The 16,390-nt window shown below is 38.4% G+C and overlaps 1 protein-coding gene across 2 annotated transcripts; it reads right to left on the bottom strand.

Annotated features, from left to right (window-relative positions):
• Positions 1-8,495: 8,495 nt before the first annotated feature.
• On the bottom strand, positions 8,496-13,456 carry LOC136218193 (F-box/LRR-repeat protein 17). Of its 2 annotated transcripts, none has more exons than XM_066004960.1 (11): positions 12,752-13,456; positions 12,140-12,241; positions 10,930-11,074; positions 10,610-10,794; positions 10,219-10,425; positions 10,038-10,135; positions 9,720-9,940; positions 9,567-9,633; positions 9,381-9,466; positions 8,984-9,079; positions 8,496-8,876 (listed from the first exon to the last, which is right to left on the bottom strand). In XM_066004960.1, the coding sequence occupies exons 1-11, from the start codon at positions 13,339-13,341 to the stop codon at positions 8,811-8,813; spliced, it is 1,863 nt and encodes a 620-aa protein (XP_065861032.1). In that variant the 5' UTR covers positions 13,342-13,456; the 3' UTR covers positions 8,496-8,810. The 2 variants fall into 2 exon arrangements, with proteins under 2 accessions (XP_065861032.1, XP_065861033.1); XM_066004961.1 differs by having other exon boundaries at positions 8,499-8,876; positions 10,219-10,323.
• Between the last annotated feature and the right edge of the window lie 2,934 nt (positions 13,457-16,390).

The following is a 16,390-nucleotide window of genomic DNA, read 5'->3' as shown; positions in this document are numbered from 1 at the left end:
AGCCATGCATCTGGCCTACCGCTGCCTTACGGCAGCAGCGGCCAGGCGCCATGCGGTTGCTGCCGCGAGGCAGCAACCGCAGAACAGTGGTTCGGGTTGCGCCTCACGGCGCAACCCGAGCTACTGTTCATTCTTTTTTTAAATATATATATATATAGATATATATATCAGATTTAAAATGGTTTTAAAACGATTTTCAGAAAAGAAGAAAATCCATTAGAGATTTTCTGTTTTATCTTTAGAATCAATAAGACTAACTTTTATCAATCTAACTATAAAACTAATAGATTTTTGTTATAATGATTATCAACCAAAATAATTAGGAACATATGCATAATCAATTTTAATTAACAATTAATTAAAACTTATTTATCTTTAGAATTAATTAATCAAAACAGTTTTGTTAATTAACCTAACAATAAATATTTATTCAATCTGATTGAAAAACATTTTAATTTTCATATATGAAATAACGGATTTAACGCAGGCTCTGATACCACTGAAGGAAAATAGGCAAACGTTTGGCAGCGGAAATATAAAATTTTTAACCTATTTCCTTTAACCAAGATCTGTTAACCGTTATTTCATATAAAGAGGGATAGAAGGAAATACCTTTTGAAGTTCTATCTACTGTTGCAATCGTAGTGCCCACAACTCTTACTCCGATTCCCGAGCACAAAACAAAAACACAATTCAAAAGATGATTACAACTCAACCGTATAAAAGCAACCAAAGCAGATTGCCTCTAATAAATCAACACAAGATCAAGGATTAAGAGAAAGAGATGAAAATCAATTGAACGGAAGCAAGCGGTGAAGAATCTGATGGCCGAAATTCTCATGAAGGGGGGTATATATATTCTCTTCCATCTAAACCCTAGTTAGATAGAATTAGGTTACTGAATAAGAATTTAATTCGGAATAAAATTCTTATTGTTATTATCTATAATTATATTTAATTACAAAGATAATAATAACCTATTGATAGGATAATAATAGGAGCAATTTAATCTCATTAAACCTCCTAACTTATTTATCCCATAATTAATTTAATTCATAATCATAATCTAATTATAATTGTTAAATTAAATTAATTCCTTTGTGTATTTTAATACACAAATTCGCCCCCCTATGCTACTGGGCCTTAGTGGACTCAGTTGGGCTTCCGTCAATTAATTAACATCTGTTTCTCTTTTGGGTTCCAAGTCTTATGTGTGACCCATTAGGTTCTTATTGCTTCTAGCCGTATGCAACTATTAAATTAATTTTCTCAGAATTATATTTAATCTTTGCATAACGGAATGAGTACGCGAATTGTGATTGGCAGATCCGAAACATTCCCCCAGAGCTATAAGAAGACAGGTTGATTCTGTCGTTGACATTTCCATATTAGTTACAGTATAATTCGATCCTTTGTCAACTACATCCTTGAACAGAATCTTATGACTATGGGCAATGTCAAGTCACGTATAGTGAGACGATCGTTTTACTTGTACAGGCCGAGTTAACTCCAATTAGATAGGTTAAGTGAAATCTGCATTTCAAGTCTTAAGCTATCACCATGCAAGGATTTAGAGTTAAGTCTTCCACAAGCGATCCTTGGACGCATCTCCCATTTATCAGGAGTGACAAATGCTCAATCCAATGTATAACTATCCTACAATTACTTCCTGTGATACCCAACGTCTACCGTACACACCCTAGAGTCATCCATGTTATGGATCGTGTTACAACAGGATCAAAGCATCACATTCCATAATCCAGAATCACTAATTAACATTCCTTTGAGTCTTGGGATTACTTATACCTATTAATACCAATGAGACGAACATGTGACAAGGATAAATCTACCCATCCTATTATCTTAAGTCGGGTCCCTAATCCTAATGAACTCCATTCATTGGATCCATGTAACTGTCCAGATATCTGCATATCTGAGGCTTGTGAGATCAGCTCTCTGTCTCGACAGTAAACATTGTTACATGCAAGTCTCAACAGTGTTATGTCAATCCCTATTCAAAACATATCACTTGACTTGGGGTGGCTTTAAGTTTATTAGTTTATTATAATGTTTCGTCTCACTTCATGCTTGTATGAACACTTTATAATCACTTTATTAGTTTATTATAACACTTTTTGGAATTCTATTGGCTTGCAGTTTGTTGCTGGAAATCCTTGTAATTCTATTTGGCTTCTTTGTAAAATTGGTACTCTTCATCTCTGCTCTCTAAATCTTTGTCATGATCAGCACATCTCGATCAATTATGGTAGTGCCACAGTTCACTCCCAGCTCTCCTTCGTCTATGGTGTTGGTCCCGTGTAACTTAATAAGATCAGTTCCAAGGGGGGGTTAAGAACTAATAATACTTTTTCGCTTAATAATGCTGACTTAATTAAATGTTTGATAATTTAACTCAGCTTTAGGTCAACAAGGCTGAGTGAAGTAAGAGACAGCTTTAATCAAATGCTGACTAGAGCTGTTTCAATTGTGAGTTGGGAGATAACACTTCAGGTCAGCTTCCAACTCAGCACTCTGATTACTCAGCGTCGGCTTATACAAATTATATACTGAGTGATTTAAGCAAGCAACACATACATATATATCAAAGGAAAGGGTTAGAGATTACTCAGCAGTCTTATCCTGGTTCGGCCTCACCGCCTACGTCCAGTCCCCAGAATCCCTCCAGGCTTTTTCAATCCACTACAGAGCTCTTTAAAGGTAGAGCATAAACCGTTTACAAAGCAATTGAGTATGCAAGAGTACCGTCCTCTATTCGTCTACTCAATCCTACTGAGTGCTATAACCGAACACTCAGATTTTCTCTACCGCTGAGTACTAAAACCGAGTACTCAGCTTCACTCTTCTAACCTTTACGATTGATACAAAATTGTTCTCTCTAAATGAAGAACACTTTAGATGAATACAAATTCACTCTAGACTTTTACACAATGATTGGAAATTGGGTGTAAGAACTTGCTTTGTTTTCAGATAGCTTCTATTTTGGATTTTCACTCTTGTGAAGATTTGATTTTATATCTGTATTGGCTTGTATGTGTCGTAAGGATCCAAGTGATGAACTTGTCCTTTTATACTGAATTCTGAAGCTTCAAATCATTTGAATTCCGACATATCCGTTGGGAGTAACGGTCTTCAAACGTCATTCATTGGTCAACTTCCAGAATTGCAGGCCAATCCTGTCGTCTGATTTTAGCAGGCGTCAGGCTTACCAGTTTCGTCTTCTTCCACCAGGTTCATCTTCTAGCGCCAGTTTTGTCTTCTTGCCAAATGCCAGTTGATCCATGCGTCTCGAAAAGGTCTCTAGGCGGATTTCCGAGGCTTCTGAATTGTTGCAGATCTGTGTTGGATTTTGTCTTCTAGTCAACGGATCATTGGCGCTGTCCTGACAACTACTCAGCTTGACTTGATTTGCTTTGTCTTTAATCTACGCTGAGTTACATTCTACTCAGCTTCTTCGGTCGGCTTCGCCTTCAAGCTCTATTATAAAGAAGACTTTTCTTTTAACAAGGCTGAGTTACATTTTACTCAGCTTTTGCTGTGTGTCTTTGCTCATGCTGACTTCGTTCTATCTTTCTTTTTATTGAAAACTTAGTTCCTGTTTAGTAAGCTTACTCAACATTGAACAGACTCATTAGTGCAATTAAATCAAAGCACTTAAATTTAATTGTCTTAATCATGGGATTAACTTAAATAATTTTGTCAAATCAAAATCATGTGGAAAGGTGTTTCAACATATGGCAGTAATTTTTTTGACAGAAGACGTATGCTTTGGGATTCACTTGGTGCTGTTGTGGGCAGTCGGAAAAAGCTGGTTATCGGTGATTTTAATGCAGTCATCGGTGCTCATGAAAAGACGGGTCTTAGTCCTTCTGCCATTAGTTGTATGGACTTTCGCGGTTTTATTAATAATAACGGCCTGGCGGAAATTGATAGTTCTGGTATGCAATTTACTTGGTCTAATGGTCGTATTGGCCCGGAACATGTTGAATGTAAACTTGACAGGGCGCTTATGTCTGATGATTTTGTTGATTCCTGGGATTCGATCAGCTGTTCTGTTCTTCCTCGCCATCATTCTGATCATAGTCTTTTACTTTTGGTATGCAAAAATGGCTTGGCTCGGCAGACCCGCTTCTGTTTCCTCTCTATGTGGACTACACATGAATCATTAAGGGGTTTGATTACCGATCATTGGAGTAACAGCCATGTTTCTCTTCCGCCGGTGCAGCTTCTTTGTCATAAACTTAAATCCTTCAAGCCTAAACTGCGTATATGGAACAGAGAAGTATTTGGTAGGGTGGAAGTAAATATTGCTGCTGCTCAGTCCAGGCTAGCTGATATTCAAAGAGACATCTTCGCGCATGGTTTGAATGAGAATTGGCGACTGATTGAGGCAGAGGCTCAGTGCGATCTTGATCTTCAGCTTCACCAGCAAGAATTGCTTCTCCGTGATAAAAGCAGAGAAAAATGGTTTGAGGCGGGGGATCAGAACTTCAATTTTTTTCACTGTTCGACAAAAGGTAGAAAAATTCAATCATCAATGGATTCTCTTCTCATTAACGGAATTTTGGTTGATGATGAGAATATCATTTCTCAACATTTTGTAGATTACTTCTCCACTCTTTTTACTAGCAGCAAGCTAGCTATTGATCAGGACTCTATTTCTGCGGTTATTCCGGATTTGGTCAATTTGGTGGACAATGATAACCTCACGCGACGGCCAGCACTTGATGAGATCCGTGCTGCGGTTTTCAGTCTTAGCCGTGATAGCTCTCCGGTTCCAGATGGATATGGGGGGTTTTCTACCAACTCTTTTGGGATGTGATTGGTTCAGATGTCTGTAAGATGGTGCAGAGTTTCTTTGATACTGGTTGTATGCTTCCAGGTATGAATTCTAGTATTATTACTCTTCTTCCCAAAGTTGCTGAAGCTAATGAAATTCAACATTTTCGACCTATCGCCATGAGCAATTTTAACTATAAGATCATCTCAAAGATCCTTGCTGATAGGCTGGTGCCCGTCACAACGCGCATTGTTTCGGATAATCAATTCGGATTCATTTCTGGCAGAAGCATTCATCATTGCATTGTTGCGGCCTCGGAAGGGGTAAATATGTTAAACAAGAATTGCTTTGGCGGAAATATGGCTTTGAAGATTGATATCAGGAAAGCTTTTGATACCATTGACTGGAATTTTCTTCTGACGGTTCTTGAATCTTTTGGTTTTTCTTTGCAATTTCGAAGCTGGATTTTAGAAGTTCTTCGGTCTGCTCGTATGTCAATTGCTTTTAGAGGGGGTAGCAAGGGCTATTTTAGCTGCTCATATGGGGTTCGGCAAATTTCATCCCATTGTTTATCACAACACTACTCCTTTTCCTTCTCACCTCTTATATGCAGATGATATGTTAATTTTTGGCAGGGCTACTCTCAAAAATATGAAATGTGTCAAGGATCTTTTCAACTTTTATGCAGCCATATCGGGTCAGACGGTTAACTGGGATAAATCTGCAAATTATTTTGGGAACAGTATCAGCAATCAGCGCAGGAATCGGCTCATTGATATTCTAGGTATTCAAGTCACTCGGCTGTCGTTTAATTATCTTGGGGTACCAATTTTTCAGAGGGCGCCAAGGGCTAGTTATTTATATCTGCTTATGGATCGTTTCCTTGCTAAATTTAGTCTCTGGAAGGGGCGGGTGCTCTCTTTAGCAGGAAGGCTAACTATGATAAAATCTGCTTTAACGAGTGCTCTAATACACTCACTTATGGTTTACAATTGGCCATCCTCTCTCACCGCAAAGATTGCTAAAGCGCTCAGAAACTTCCTTTGGACTAGGGACAAGGATCAGAGAAAGCTTCTTACTGTCAAATGGAAGAAGTGTTGTCAATTGTATGAATTTGGGGGGCTAGGTATCAAGGATATTGGACTGTTCAACAATGCTCTTCTTGGTAAGTTCAGCTGGGATTTGATTCAAAAAAAAATGGTTATATCCCTTCTTTGCTGCGAAATCGTTTCCTTTATCAATCTGGTATGCCTAAGCGCTATATTTCAAATTCATCGGTTTGGACCTCTGTTCGACCAATTTATGATCATATTAGTTTGGAAGTGATCTAGTGGTTTAGAGTCAACTCTGAACTGAATTTCTGGACTGACTCTTGGATTCCTCTGACGGTTGCAAATCAGCTTGGCATCCCGGTAAATATTCAGTGCAAGCTTTATGATCCGCTTCACTCTTTTCGAACTGATGAATCCTGGACTAATTTGCATCGACTGTCTGATCTTATCCAATTGAACATTCAGAGGGTTTCTGGTAGTCGGGACGTAACCGATACCTGTGTGTGGAAGCCGGCTATGGCAGGTATGTATTCTGCCAAAGGTTTTTATAGCTCCTTCTGCAACAACACTCTAGTTGAGTGGAACAAATTCCTTTGGAATGTCTTTGTGCCGCCTAGGCGGTCTGTCACCTGCTGGTTAGTGATTCATAGGAAAATTGCAGTATGTGGTTTTTCACTTGCTTCGAGATGTGAACTCTGTAAATGTCATATTGAATCAATTGATCATCTTTTCGTCACGTGCTCTGTGTCAAATAGGCTATAGAATGTTGTCTTCTCTATTTTCGCCATACACCGTAGTAGTATACTGACCTTTGGGAATCTTTTTTGGGAGATTAGAGCTGTCCGTTTACATATTTCTATGAGAAAATGGTGGAATTTGGCTTCTATAACTGTTGTTTGGTACATTTGGTACATCAGGAATATGGCTATTTTTGAAAATGATCTCCCTTCAATCCAATTCCTTCAGAACCGGCTTCACTTTTACATTCAGGAACCAAAATGGATTGTCAATTTTTCGAGTCGTGCGAAGCCTCCGTCGGACCCTATCATTCGTTGGTGCCCGCCGCCGTCGGGCTAGATAAAAGTTAATACCGACGGTGCGGCGGACGGTGCACCGGGTATCATCAGAGCTGGTGGGATTTTCAGAAATTCTCGTGGTTTTGTTATTGGCTGATATGCTATTAACCTCTCTAGTTCTTATGCGCACATTGCCGAGCTGTCTGCCATTATTTTCGCAGTAGAATCTGCCTGGGAACAAGGGTGGCACAATCTTTAGATTGAATCGGATTCTGCATATGCGGTGGACATGCTAAACAGAAAGATTTCCATGGCTCCCTGGAAAATTAGACAAGACTGGCTTCAGTATTTATCTAGATTCTCGAATATAAATTGCAGAATTACTCATATCTATTGAGAGGGCAATCAGGCGGCGGATCAACTTGCCCGTTTTGGCAAAACGGCTTCAGCTCTTACATGGCATTCGGCTCCTCATTTTTATCAATCGTCTGTTTTTGACGACCTTTATAATGTTGCTCATGTTCGTTTTCCTTAATTTTTCTATTTTGAACCTTTTCTATTTTTCTTTTCCTCCCTCTGTAATTTTCCTTTTTTATTAATAATATTTCGAGTTGATTTGGTGTGTTAGGAGTGTCAACCTAGTTGGGATGTCTAGCCCCTTAACCGCGTCCCAATCTTTCATGAAAAAAAAAAAAAAAAAAGTATTTTTAGAATAAAAATATTGTATAAAGACGTTTAAGTGATTTTATTGTATTTCTATGGTTATCGTTTTCCTTTATAAATGAAACCCAAGGTAACCAAATAAATTTTTTATGTCGGGTTTAGTTTACAATAATACTAAAATAATAATGCTCAGCCTATTCGTTGGAGGGGTAGTTTCTCAGCCACATTTTAAATTGGCAAAGGGTAAATTACACTCATGGCCACTGAACTTTATGTATTTTAACATTATGACCATTGAACTTCAATTCTTAACGATATGGTCACTAAACTTTACACTTTTTAATATCGGTGACCACTCAACTTTAACCAAGTCCTCAAAATGACCGTTAACAACCTCAAAATGAATATATTCAAGAATTAAAGTTATTCAGAACGACATTTACCATAAAACCACATTTTTTATTTTCCAAAATCAACTTTCTTGGAGCTTTCTTTTTCTAAAAATTCACTTTCTCACTCCTAACCAAACAACTAAATGACCTCAAAACGAAAATTTTCAAGAAGTAAAGTTCCTTAGAATATCATCAACTCTTCAAAAAAAATATTTTCAGATTGTCAATGATCGTTTTGAGGCATTGAGTGGTCACCGGTGTTAAACAGTGTAAAGTTCAGTGATCATAGTGTTAAGAATTGAACTTCAATAGCCACAATGTTAAATGGATAAGTTCAGTGGCCATGGGTGTAATTTATCCAATTGGCAATGATAGTAGTAATAATGAATTAACCAACGTATTTTTGTGATTTTAACCCTCTTTAAAGCGGAAAAGTTCTCTTCTACGACTAACATGATAATGATTAAATCTTTTTATTCATTGGTTATGAATAAAAGTTGACCCCAGATTAAAAATAATCTTTAGTTGAGTCGTGAATCATATCCCATCAAATTAAGAATAATTAAGACATTACATTTCTTCAAAAACTATTATCAAATACAAATCTCCAAATAATGAGCCTCAAAGTTGGTGTTGGATAATACTGGTAGAGAAGTTGAAAACAGATTGAAACAGAAATAAACTTAAAAACATTGAACTTTTATTGGATAAATGAATTAGCTGTAAGAAGTTAAAGTCTCCAGCTCTAACGGTAAGTTTTTTCTCTTAACTGAATAAATTTGTATTGTAAAAGGCAGCTGACCCTAACTGCCATGAACAGTTACATACCATTATGAATACATGGGCCACGAAAACGATATTTTATTTGTTGATCATCATCATGTCCTCCTCATTCCACAACCACATTGCAATCTCTAGCCCTTATCCTCCTCCGCTTCTTATCATCTTCAACTGACTGTCACGTAAATAGGAACTAATATGACATTTGTTTATCAACAAAACTATGCTTTTCCATAATGTTATCATTTTCATCAGACAAAATCAACATAAAGAAATACTCACATGCTGACTCAAAAAATGAGGGACCCGAACCCGCTTTGAGCCGTCGGCTAATCGTTTAATTGGGAAATGGTTTTCCATGGCACCTAAATTGTTCACCTGCAAGTATGTCCAATAATCACTGTTAGACACAAAATGGAAACTGACAGTGACAAAAAAACACAGATACACTACTAAAGAGGAGTGTCCTGCAACATTTGTAACTTGCAATCTATGTTTTCAAAAATAATTACTATCTGACGCTTGTTTCTCAATTTCCAAATCCACTCATCAAATAATTCAGAGTGTAGCACTAACGATTCAAAAGGCTCAAAATACCAGTGCTGGCACTAAATCGTAATTTCCACCAGAATCAAACAATAAATTGTAAACTCCAAGGTATTAGAGTTTAGAGATGCACCTGGCTTCGGATAGCACCAATTAACAATTTGTGACACCCTGAAGCATGCACACTTTCTAAACTGGGGCACTGAAGGAGCAATCTCTCTGCGCACATAAGCATAGAAACCACATAACTTAATATAATATATCCAATAGGCCAGTACCTGAACATGTTATCTATTGAAAAATAGCTAAGGCTCTCTACCTGGATGCAAGTTCTTACAGGAGTTCAGATTCAGATCATTGAGTTCTGGGCAATTCAAACATAATGCCTGTATTTATTATCACAAATTGAGAACCATAAGAAACTAAATCAAGGGAACCATAAACTATATCTTGCTAATAAGAAAAAACTCACATCTAAGCCAGAACAGCCCCACAAGCTCAGCTTTTTCAGCCGGCGATGTTTTATTATCAGTTTCTGGTATATAAGGTGTAACTTGTTCTTAAATGTTGTCTGCAACTCGCCATTTTCACTTCCATCAGAGCTAGGACATTCAGAACCCGGGTCACATATGGTCATCCCACAGTCCATGAGTTCAAGAAGAGGCAACTGAGCCATTGCAAATTGAATTCCACCTACAGATGTTAAGAATATGACAATTATTGAAAGCTCAAACACAACACAAACAAAACCCAGAGTCATCACAGATTAGAGTTTGAACACAGTGCATACTTGAAGTTATGTTTGGACAAAGAGCAAGAAGGAGTTTTGACAGAGTTCCAGGGAAGACATTGCAGATCATACCAATTCCACTGTCACTGATGCTAGACCTGAAAGCAAATAGTATCATCACAAATGCAATCTTAAAGATGGAGTTACATTTAATTGTAAGTGAGTTGGACTCAATTCATACCCACTTAAATCAAGCAATTCTAACTTTGAATAGCTTGAAGCAATGGCAGCAACTGATGCATCAGTGATTTCTGCTCCAAGAACTAGAGAGAGCATCCGCAGACCCCTGAACCATGAAGTATGCTCATACTCATTACCACTTAAGTAAAGATACATAAGACAACTCATCCGTATTAACATTGGAATTTTTCTTTTTTGACATATTAAGCTGAACATGAAAAACAAAACAAAGCTCTATCAAATAAAACAAAAAAGCATAACACTACAAAAAATCAATAGGGGGCATAGTGCTAATAAATCTTCAGAGTTACACCAAATGATGATCATCATATGTACGCTATAAAGAAAATAATAAAAGGAATATTGAGCCTGAAGAAAACTATTCAGCTAACCTTAAGTTTGCAGCTGTAAGAGCTAGCACAGCAGCATGAGAAAGCCGAGCTGATGCAATGTGTATATTTTGTAATCTAGTACAACTCCTTCCCAAAGCATCAACCATGGAAACAAGGTCTGTGCTATCATTTTCCTGGTGGGAAAAACCTAGGGAAACCTCTTTCAAACTGGGGCAGTTAAATACCTAGAGAAAGAGAACACAATTACGTAAATCCACTCGAATGCCAGTACATTTTCCTGAAAGCCTCTTTCTTTCTAAATAAATCAAGAGAATGATCATAAGACCAAATTGGGTTAAAGAAACAGATAAGAGACATACTGTCTTAGATAAAGAGCATAGATCTGAAAGCCAAAGTGTGGACAAACTTGATGAACAGAGGACAAAACCGCCTAGATTAGAACATCCTTCCATCTTAAGGCTTGTAAGGCAACGTTTATCCGCAACAAAACGACTTAGTTCATCACTGCATATAAAAGATGAACCTAATTTATAAATACACTAATCTCAAGTAGCATACTCAACTTTCTTCTAAAGCCACAATCAAGACATGAATACAAAAGCTATAATGATAATGGTAAATGTTATGTGCACGAAATATGCTACTGGAAAGCAAAGATGCATAACCAATACAAGGAACTGAATTGGTCCAAAATTAGGGCTGTAAATAAGTCGAGCCGCTCCACCATGTTCGGCTCGATGTATAAAACGTATAAATAAATCAAGGTTGAGGACAGCAAAACTCGGTTTGAAAGCTAGGTTCGATTATAGGTTAATGAACTAGCTCATGACCAAGTTTGTGGAAAAGTAAAATTAAGCAATTTTGAATGAAACTTTAGTTTTGCAGGTTTCAAAATTGTGCAGTTTGGTGTTAAATAAAATACAAACGAACACAATTAGTGAATATAATTAATAAGATGTTCATGAGCAAAGTTCATGGATAGAATTAACTAGATGCTAGTGAGCAAAGCTCATGAATAATAAACAAGAAGCTCAATAGCAGCTCACAAACAAAATATTAAGCTCGAGCTCAAGCTAGTTAATTTTATAATGAGCTATGCATGAGCAGGTCAAAACTCGGCTACACTCGATTACAGCCTGTCCAAAATAGCATAAGAAATTTGCTACAAATTGGTAGCATTATGCAAAACTTTACAAACCACATTAAGGGATTAAAATTGTAAAGCCTTCTAAACCTAATATTTCTAATTCTGAGACAGATATTTTCAGAGGCAAATGAGGAAACAGGAACTAAATTAAATCAGCAGCTGACAACAAGATAATATAGAGGAAAATACATATGCAAAATCAATAATATTGGACTAAACTCATTCTACAACTTGTTCTTGTTTTCTTTTCTATCTCAACTGCTGTTGCACTTCCTGGCTCTGCCAGTGGAATAGATAAGTATCAAGATCCAAGACCAAATGGCAATGCAAAAACTAGAAAATACCCATGAGCTTAACAACTAGAGAAAGATAAAAGACGAAAGAAATGCCTTGATAAGATAATTGAGGAAGACAAAATCTACCCAGTTATTCGATTCACTGCACTATCTACAGTCGAAATCTCCATAAACTCCAGATTGGGGCAAGAGAACGCAATGCAGGCCAACATTGTCGCATCCACATCACTGCAACAACCAAACAACAAAAACCAATCAAAACCAGCTTCCAATGTTTGTCAACTCATGTCTAAAGCACAAGATCAATGCAACTGCATGCCCATAACTAAATGGCGCAACATTTGATAAAATTAACTGATATCCTCTTCAATTTACTGAAATTAAAGTTTCAACCCAATGTTTTGTTGATCATGATATAGAATCTCAAACGAAATGCTAAGCAAGCAGCACAACGCCGTGTCCTGTACTGATATTTTTAAATCAAACAGTAGCACGACGAGCCTGCGTTTGCTGTTAATTATTGTTACCGTGTTTCTACAAATAGATCAATGCCTTGTATTAGCTTGTCGATTATGATAGTGTTTAGTTTCTCTAGGTCTAATTTAGTCCAGATTCAGTTCATACCACTCATTTGGCAACATACTCTTAAAATCCGCCTTATCAAACCAGTTCACTCCATAAAACCCTAGATCTGATAGAACAGAGAAGCAAAGCAAGTCCCATCAAAGAAACCCTAACCTTTCCATACTAAGACTCAACCTAACAAGTCCAGGACACTTCTGCAACACAGATCCAACAAATGCGAGCTGGGCTCTAGGAGGAACCTTCAGTCTGAGCTCCTCGGCAGCCCTCCACAGCCGCTTCGCCGTGTCCCTCCATCCCTTACACACCCTGGCAGCCGCCAAGAGCCCGGCTGGCGGGAGCCTCCGCAGCACCTCCCACATACAGCTCACCGGCAATCTCCCAGAACCAGAACCTAGCAGATCCAACTCCGATTCATCAATTTCAGGTTCCGGAGAGTCGCATCTGATATCGATATCGTCAAATGAGAGTGCTCTACGAAGATGGGAGTACTGCTGTCGAGATGGAGGCAGTTGGCGCGAGGAAGAAGTGGAGGCGGAGGCAGATGAATCAGCAGATGTAGGAGTAGTGATTGCAGTAGAAGGAATGTGGCAGGAGTGACCCTTTTTAGGAAGGCCACAGCGGCCACAGTTGTAGCTGCCGCGCGGTCTCTTGGAAAGTTTGTTGAAATCGAAGGAGGATGAAAAGGAGGCGGTAGAACCAGCCGGAGTGGCGGGGGAGATGTGGGGCTGGTTGGGGCGGTGCATGGTAATTGGTATAGGTGAAGTGAGAAAGGGGCAGAGGAGGAAGAAGTGGTGAGGGAGGAACGGAGAAATAAAGGACGATAGGGAGCGGGCGGAAATAGGGAAGACGCGGGAAATATGCGAGGTTTTGGCGCCTTCATTTTCGAAGTAAAAAAATTAAAAATATAATGAACCGGATCGTGGTTGAGTCATTGGATTTCTACAGTGTCATATTTCGCCTGAAGAAACGTGGTTGACTGTCTTTGTCTTTGTCTTCTCTTTGATTTACATGTCTACTTCTTGCGTTTTACCGTGCGGGATTTAAAAGGAATCAACCCTCGCATACCATTTAATTCGCGGGTACCCACGGATACCCTTACCTGTTAAGAATCAATAAATAAAAAAAATATTACAAATTTAACAAACTGTTATAAATTTAATAAATCATCAATCTAAAAATTGAATAAATTGAACCTTAATTAATAAGAATAAAGTAGTTTAGTGGTATCACTCAATTGTTGAAAATAAATGGTTGGGGTTTAAATTTCATGTCTTACATCTAAAAAAACAATGATATTTATTGATATAATTTTTTTTATGACGGGTACCGGGTACCCTAGGGGTATTCTCATACCCGTCCCATTACCCTAACGGGTAATGATTTTGATCTCATACCCTTTTATACAGGGTACGGGTAGTCCTATTAGGGTCGGATAGTGCCGAGTACCCGCAGGTACACTATCCGTTGCCATCCCTACTCGCATTTGATGATAAAAGAACTTCTCTTCGCACAAAAAAAAAAACTTAGAGACTTTTTTTTAAGAATAAAGAATATTATTAATTTAAATCAGAGATTAATACATCGAAGAGATTAATACATCGATAAGAAACGGTGGTGGACATGCTCACTCGCCCCAATCAGACCTAGATCTAACAGCTTTTACTAAATAATGGGCTGCGAGATTCGCTGATCGCTTAATGAATGAGGTCGAAACAGAGTTCGGATCTTGAAGAATAACTTTACAGTCTTGAATAACGTCAGATTGAATCATTGCTTGAGATAAATTTAGAGCTTTAATCCAGCTGAGAGCTTCTCTTATTGCCATTGCTTCCGCAAGAATGGGATCATTCGAGTCTGCCATCCCCGCGTTCCTGGAATGAATACAGTCCCCTTTATTATCACGAATAAGCATCACGTATGTACAGAATGTACCCTCCGTGTTGATGCCCGCATCCACGTTGCATGTCAGATATCCCAAGGACGGTTTTTGCCATTTCGCCTGTGTTTCTACAATTGCAGGAGTTGAAGCTTTGAACTTTGCGTGGGCATTCTTCCATCCTAAAGAATCCGCTAGTGTTGTTGCGAGAACTGTCGATGGAAGACTATATTTCTTCTCCCATACCATCTTATTGCGATATTTCCATAAGTTCCACAATACCCCGGCAACAGATTCCGCAACGGTCAATGAATTACCTAGTAATCCCGAGAACCACTCGCACACATCATTAACGTCGTCCATACGACTAGCAGAGAAGAACAACACCCATACCTGTTTAGAAAACACACAAGATACAAAAATGTGAGTTTCGTTTTCATTTACCATGTCACAAATCGGGCATATATTCAGGAGTGTGCTGCGGCGTTTGGCCAGATTAGCCATCGTTGGAAGGCTTTGAGAAAGAATTCTCCATATAAAAAATTTCACCTTAGGAGCAACATGTAGTTTCCACAGTAATTGCCAATTAACTTGGTTTGAGATTATCGGATCTTCTGCTGCCTTATTGACCGTCGTCCAGTATCCGCTTTTTATTGAGTAAAGCTTGGTCGGAGTGAACTGCCAGAACCAGGTATCAACAACTCCATGGATTCTATTCGGGATAGACAAAATTGGTTTTCTATTTCTGTCGTTGAAGATATTGTGAATTAGACCCATATTCCAGTTGTCGTCATCACCTTTAAGATTGCTCACATGATCAGCTTGACAGTCCGCCTGATTTTGACTGGTGGGCAGCGGATTAGAATCGTCTGGAAGTCAGGGACTGTCCCAAATGCGGATAGATTGGCCCGAACCAACCTTACATCGTAGTCCGTCACGAAGTAGAGAGCAGCCTGCTAAAATACTCCGCCAGATGAATGACGGGTTGTGTCCTAACCCTGCTTGGAGGAACTCTTCATTAGGAAAGTACTGGGCCTTCAATATTCTAGCCATCAGTGAGTGGGGTTCTTGAATTATCCTCCAGCTTTGTTTAGCTAACAGAGCTAAATTGAACAAGTGAATATTTCTAAAACCCAATCCTCCCCTATTTTTAGGAATACACATACTCTCCCATTTTTTCCAATGAATACCTGAAGGATTTGTACCCGCTGATTTCCACCAAAATCTATATAGGATTTTATGGATATCATCACAAAGTTCAATAGGCATGAGGAATATGCTCATTAGATACGTTGGGATAGATTGTAAGACAGATTTGATCAACACCTCCTTACTTGCCCTTGATAGAAATTTTTCCTTCCAATTGTTCACTCTATTCCAAATTTTGTCTTTTAAGAACCCAAATACCTGAAATTTATTTCCTCCTATATCGATTGGTGCTCCAAGGTAATTGTCAAGAGTAGTTGCTTCGCTTACCTTGATTTCATCCACAATTTCTACCTTTGTTGCGTCTGACGTATTTGAACTGAAGAAAATAGCCAATTTCTGAAAATTAATACTATATCCGGATGTTTTTCATAGAAGACCAGACACTCACAAATGCAATGTGTTTCGGTCTTTGTTGCTTTGAAAAAGACCAGACCGTCGTCTGCAAAGAACAAGTGAGAGATAGCAGGAGCATTTCTTATTACCTTAAACCCATGAATTTTACCGCTTCTTTCTCTGGCTGATAAAAGTGCTGATAATCCCTCTGCACATATCAAAAATAGGAATGGAGAGAGAGGATCGTCTTGGCACAGTCCCCACTGAGGAATAATAGGCCCAATCTTCATGTTATCCTGGGTGATTTTGTAAGATACTGTCGAAGTGCACAGCATGATCCAGCTGATCCATATCATCGGGAAGCCCAATTTCTG

Source organism: Euphorbia lathyris, chromosome 2 (assembly GCF_963576675.1).
Source record: "Euphorbia lathyris chromosome 2, ddEupLath1.1, whole genome shotgun sequence".
NCBI classification, from domain to species: domain Eukaryota; kingdom Viridiplantae; phylum Streptophyta; class Magnoliopsida; order Malpighiales; family Euphorbiaceae; genus Euphorbia; species Euphorbia lathyris.
Note: the sequence above shows the minus strand (reverse complement) of the source record. Positions and strands in the feature narration are given on the sequence as shown.